We start from the raw sequence: 5,304 nt of genomic DNA, 5'->3' as shown, positions 1-5,304 counted from the left end.
TGCAGCAGGGTTTCTCGGATGCCTGGGCTGGAGGAGGAAGCCACTGGCAAGGTTGGAGGGCCGGACAGAGCCAATCTGTCCTTGGTGCTGAAAGCAAAGCCGGCGTGAGGCAGAAGCAGTGCCACCATAACATAAAGGTGAGTGGGGAAGAGAGAGGGTTTGTATTTCAGCGCTCTCCGCTTTTACACTAATATGCGTCGCCCAGATCTTTTATGTACAAACTGCTCCTCAAACACACACACACACACACACACACAGCGAGTAATGGCCTGGCACTTGCGAGGAGACTTTCTTTTACCATCGCTGTTGGTTTGGTGCGTCTTTTTCTCAGTTTTAGCAAAATAACAGCCCATAATCCGCATTCCCTACATTTGAAATGCGAAACGCCATGGTTATAGCCCCATCATCACCATTTATTTAAATTACTCTACATCAAAGAGTGCAACTCCATGGGCAATAATGTTGTCAATCCCTACCTCTGTCTGACACATGAAGAATAGGCATGACACAGACCTTTCCAAGTGCTAAATTAGTTCTCTGTAGTACAAGACAGCTTAGTTCTGGAGGGTATTTAAATATCACCTTCGGAATTATCTTTTCATCACATCACCTTTTAATTTGCCCTGCTAAACCACAAGCGCTCTTGGTCCAGGGCAATCCGTGGCGGCCTCTCAAATGGGGAAGGGGCTGAACTACACCTATATCTTATCTTTTCGCCCTGCTAGTCCCTCGTGCATTTTAAAATTCGTATGCATGTCCCCATGGCAGATGTTATAGGCATGAAACTGAGTACACACGGTTGCGTTTAAACTCATTTCACCATGCCAGTCCAAACTATTAATTTTAAAGTATTTCTGTTACTTCGTTGACTGTTCCTAATGCCTTTGTGACTTGTAATATCGATCTGTACTAGCGAATAAGCAAGTGGCATAATGGCGCCACATTTTAATCTTCTCCTCTGACTTCTTTGGTCCAGGATAAATGCCACCGGAAACGCCGGTAGGTAAGTAGGCAGACCCTTCCTCCTCCGTGTGTGTTTGTGTGTGTGTGTGTGTGTGTGTTGATTGTGCTGGGCACTACAGCTCTGGCGCTGAGCTCCTGGGACCCAGCCTACCCTCGTCATCACTCCCAGAGCCCAGCTAAGAAGACAGGCTAATTGAATAGCCATCTCCAGGCCTCCCCAGCTTCCTTTCCACCATCCTTGCTTAGTAAATTCTACTGTGCAGTTAGAAAACTATTTTTCTGGCTATGGCTGTCCACACAGAAGCTTTGTGGTGCTGCCTGGGAAGGAACAGTCAGCACATCCTTGGCGACCAACGGTGTATATAAAGATGTGTGTTTTACTGTCTGACAGGGTAGGCAAACACAGGAACACAATCGGCTCACGGGTAAACCCCTCCCGCCTCCAAAAAATCAGGTAATGAGTTCACTTTCCGTTTGATAAATACCAGATCAGGCATATAAAGATAATCCAGCAACCACCCAGCCTGAAAGGAGGAGCTGGAAGGAGCTGTAAACCATTTAAAAAATCAAAATAGTCTTCCCACTTCAACTTTAAAATATATGAGATGTGGAAGCAATTTAAATTCAGTAGTAGACTTTTAATGAAAAAACAGCAACAATACTTTCCCAATAAAACGTTAAAATCTTTTTAATGAAAGACAATTCAACAACATTTTAAATAACTTAATACATTACTGTAATAAATAAACCTTCTATTAACAAAATCAAGAAAATTGTATCATATACAGAACTTAAGACTTCAAATAGTCTCAAATAGAACAGCAATACAGCGAAATCTGTAAGAATATATCTATATGTGCGTCAATTCGAATGAAATATTTACAATACATATAGGTACCACAGTTCAAGTACCTTTCATTTTTCCTCAAAAGAATTGTACCAAATAATGTGAATTTACAAGAGTGCGCGCTCTCTCTCTCTCTCTCTCTCTTTCTCTCTAAATTAAATTTGGCTTTTCTACAAACAAACCTCCAAAAACGATTCCCCTCAATGTAAAAGTATTGCAATTAAAGGAAATAAAAAGCTATCAGGTCTGAACACAGTTGTGATATAGCTTAGAAATCTAGAAGGACAAATATTGTGATGAAAACAAACCCTGAAACAACAAAACGCCACACTGTCACCTATTCAGCCACTTCTTTTCTCGCTTTAGAAGTGTGTGGTGGGGACAATATGGGAATCCCCATTAAATATGTAACGCAGTAAACAAATACCACGGACAGTGAATCAATCTACACAGATAACGTAGGACATCCATTATAGAGTGCCAACGCCTTATAAATAAGAATACTGGCCAGAGAAATATTTTAGTTTCAGGTGACAATTTACAGATGGCCAAAAGGGATATTTTTATAAGAAGGAAAAAGCTTAAGATAATAAATTCTACCAACACAAAGTATTTGATTTCCACTATCCATACCTTTTTTTTAACTTTTATCAAGACTTAGATTAAAGAGGTGTAATTAATTAGAATGAGCACAGAATGAAGTTGCTGGAGAGATAAAATTAATAATTTACAAGGGGTTGTTTGGCAGTAATCTAATAATAGCTTTTAAAGATCAGTGAACACAGCAGGATCAATTCTTTTCCTACGCATAATAACTTCAGCGAAGGGAAGGATAATAACCACAGTAAAAATATATATATATATTTATAATACGCAGTGTAAATGCAGAAAAATCTGCCATCTTTTTTTTTAAATCAAAATACTTTTGAAATGTCTCTCTCGCGGTATAAGCCTCAACTCTAGATTAAAGTTTCAGTTTCGAGTCAATTTATTTTCTGAAAAATAGTTGCAAAGTGTACTTTAAATTTGAACACGGGTGATGTCTTTAATAATAAAAACAAATCTTACTTGATACGTCTTCGGTCCTTTAAAAAAGAATTTCTTATCTGCCTTCAAAAAGTTAGTGTCTGTTTTATACTATCATTCTGAACAAGCAGCGGTTCTCTCCAAGGGGAACTTTCCTAAACTTGACAATTTACTTCCTGTTTGACAGTCTCTGTGTATTTCTCTTTCTCTGTCGGTCTTTCTGTCTGTCTCTCTGTGTTTGTCTCTCTATCTCACTATAGAGAAATATTAAAGTATGTCTTGTTGCCGATTTTTTTTTTAAAAAAAGCTCCCACAGACTTTAAATCCCAGCGGAATATTTCATTCGTTTCTGTTTCTGTCTCTGATTACAGAACCAGACCCGGACCACGTTCTTCTTGAGGTCTAGTTTCTCTGCGATGGCCGCTATTTTTTCCGAGGAAGGACGTGGCTGGATGGCAAAATAGGCTTCCAAGGACCTCTTCTCAGGTGCAGCGATAGAGGTGCGCTTCCTCTTCTTCTCTGCTCCGTTGAAGAGCTCTGGTTTGGTGAGCTTCTCCCGGTGAGATTTCTCTGCTTCTTCTAGCCAGGCTTGCAAGATGGGTTTGAGGGCGATCATGTTATTGTGGGACAAGGTAAGGGACTCAAACCTGCAGATGGTGCTTTGGCTCAGTGAGCCTACTCCTGGGATCTTCAAGTTAGCCAGGGCAGATCCCACATCTGCCTGGGTCACTCCGAGCTTGATCCTCCTCTGCTTGAACCTCTCCGCAAACGCTTCTAAATCCCGGGGATCTGCGTCCACGTCGCTCATGCATCCCATGTGAGAAGGCAGTCCGTGGGCATGGGCCATGCTTAGAGCCGCCTGGTGCATAGGGTTCATACTGGCCATGTGAGGCGCATGGGCTGGCGTGGAGACCACCGAGCCGTCGGGTCCGGTCATGGCCCCCAGCGCCAGCCCTGGAGTGATGTGGTCTAAAAGCTCCCCTTCCAAAGCCTGGTGAGGCTGGTGGTGGTGGTGGTGATGGTGGTGGTGGTGGTGGTGAGTGCCGGACAGGGCTGACGGGTGGGAAATGGGCACCGACGAGGAGGAGGCAGCAGAGGTGCAAGGGATGGTGTTCATGGTGTGGTAAGTAGCGTCCGGCTTGAAGGGGCTGTGATGAGGCGGGTGATGATGGTGGCTCTTGGTCTGGGAAACTATATCCACCGCCGCCAGGGCTTCAGCGCGGGCCAGCAAACTCTCATCCAGACCGCCGAATATATTGCTCTGCAATTGCAAATAGAAGGCACACATTACTGTCAACAGGGGATCGCCCTCCCTCCGCATCCGCACGCCTCTGGGCCATTAACACATCCCCAGCATGGCAAAAGAGAGAGAGAGAGAGACACACACACACACACACACAACACGAGGCACATGCAACATCCCAGGTCATAAAAATTAATATGAAAGGCAAGCGCCGCTGAATGCAAAAGGCGGGAGAAAGCCGGGAGGTGCTGGGTGATTTGCTGGGCAGACATGAAAGAAACATGGTGCAGATCAAGGGGGCTGTGGGCATGTGCCTTAAAGCGGGGCTGCTGCAGGACGTGCCTACCGGGGGAGTTGGGAGGCAGGCTCGCCTCATCGCCTCCGAGCTGGTACTGGTGCTGGTACTGTTCCTGCCGGCCCCGCTGCTGGTGCTGCTGGGGGAGCTGGCCGAGGGGGCGGCGGCGGTGGAGGTGCAGGGGGAGGCGGTGTGCAGCGCCGAGTACTTGGGCTCGTGCAGGCTGCCGCTGCCGTGGGGCATGCTGAAGGGCTGCTTGCTGTTCAGAGACATCATCATCATCCTCGCCGGCGGTGGGGGGCCCGCCCAGCCCACAGCGGAGACGGGAAGTTGAGGCTGCCGCCGCAGCCGCCCTGAGATGAAAGGTGGCGCGGGGACGCGAGGGGCTTTTATCGCTCTCCTCCCTCAGCCCCCGGTGCAGCCTCCGCCGTCTCCTCTCCGACAGCAGCCGGTCCGCAGACTGCCCCTCCAGCCGCCTGGCTACTCCGCCCTGCCTCTGCCTAACTCCCCGCTCCGCTTCTCTGCCTGGCTCGCCCCCCGCCCAGCCCTCCGAGCGCCTCTCCCCGGCTCCCTGCTCCGCTCCCCGGGAGTCCCCCTCGCCTGCCCTCCCACCCACCCCGCGGGCAACTCCCTGCTGCAGCCCCCCGGCTCAGCCCCTTCTCCGGGCCGCCGAGCCACAAACCAGCCCCAAGCGGAGCGTGTCCCTCTCTCCCCCCTAGTCTGCGCCTGGCCCTCGCCCGGCTCCGAGCCCCGTTCCCCGCGCGGCTGGAGGAGGCGGGAGTCCGGCGCCCTATTGTTCTGGTGCTGCCTCTGCTCCGGCTGCCGCGCACCTTGGCCGGGCAGGTGCCTTGTGCAGAAGAGACATCACTGGAACTGGGCTGTGAGGCTTTCTCTCTCCCTCTGTTTCTCGCCGCTCTTCGCCCATTGGAT

At 48.4% G+C, this 5,304-nt stretch overlaps 1 protein-coding gene across 1 annotated transcript; it reads right to left on the bottom strand.

The window, feature by feature from the left end:
- Positions 1-1,581: 1,581 nt before the first annotated feature.
- Positions 1,582-4,894, bottom strand: POU4F2 (POU class 4 homeobox 2). The gene is made up of 2 exons (XM_005284275.4): positions 4,426-4,894; positions 1,582-4,097 (listed from the first exon to the last, which is right to left on the bottom strand). The coding sequence occupies exons 1-2, from the start codon at positions 4,654-4,656 to the stop codon at positions 3,156-3,158; spliced, it is 1,173 nt and encodes a 390-aa protein (XP_005284332.1). The 5' UTR covers positions 4,657-4,894; the 3' UTR covers positions 1,582-3,155.
- Positions 4,895-5,304: the final 410 nt, after the last annotated feature.

Source organism: Chrysemys picta, chromosome 5 (genome assembly GCF_011386835.1).
Source record: "Chrysemys picta bellii isolate R12L10 chromosome 5, ASM1138683v2, whole genome shotgun sequence".
Lineage (NCBI taxonomy): Eukaryota > Metazoa > Chordata > Testudines > Emydidae > Chrysemys > Chrysemys picta.
This window is presented reverse-complemented; position numbering and strand designations above follow the sequence as displayed.

What these genes read in the sequence shown, in the direction of transcription:
- POU4F2 (XM_005284275.4), bottom strand. Translation starts at nt 4,656, where the DNA reads ATGATGATGATGTCTCTGAACAGCAAGCAGCCCTTCAGCATGCCCCAC. An exon ending in CCTGCCTCCCAACTCCCCCG is followed by an intron (nt 4,098 to 4,425) that starts GTAGGCACGTCC and finishes TTGCAATTGCAG; the next exon opens with AGCAATATATTCGGCGGTCT.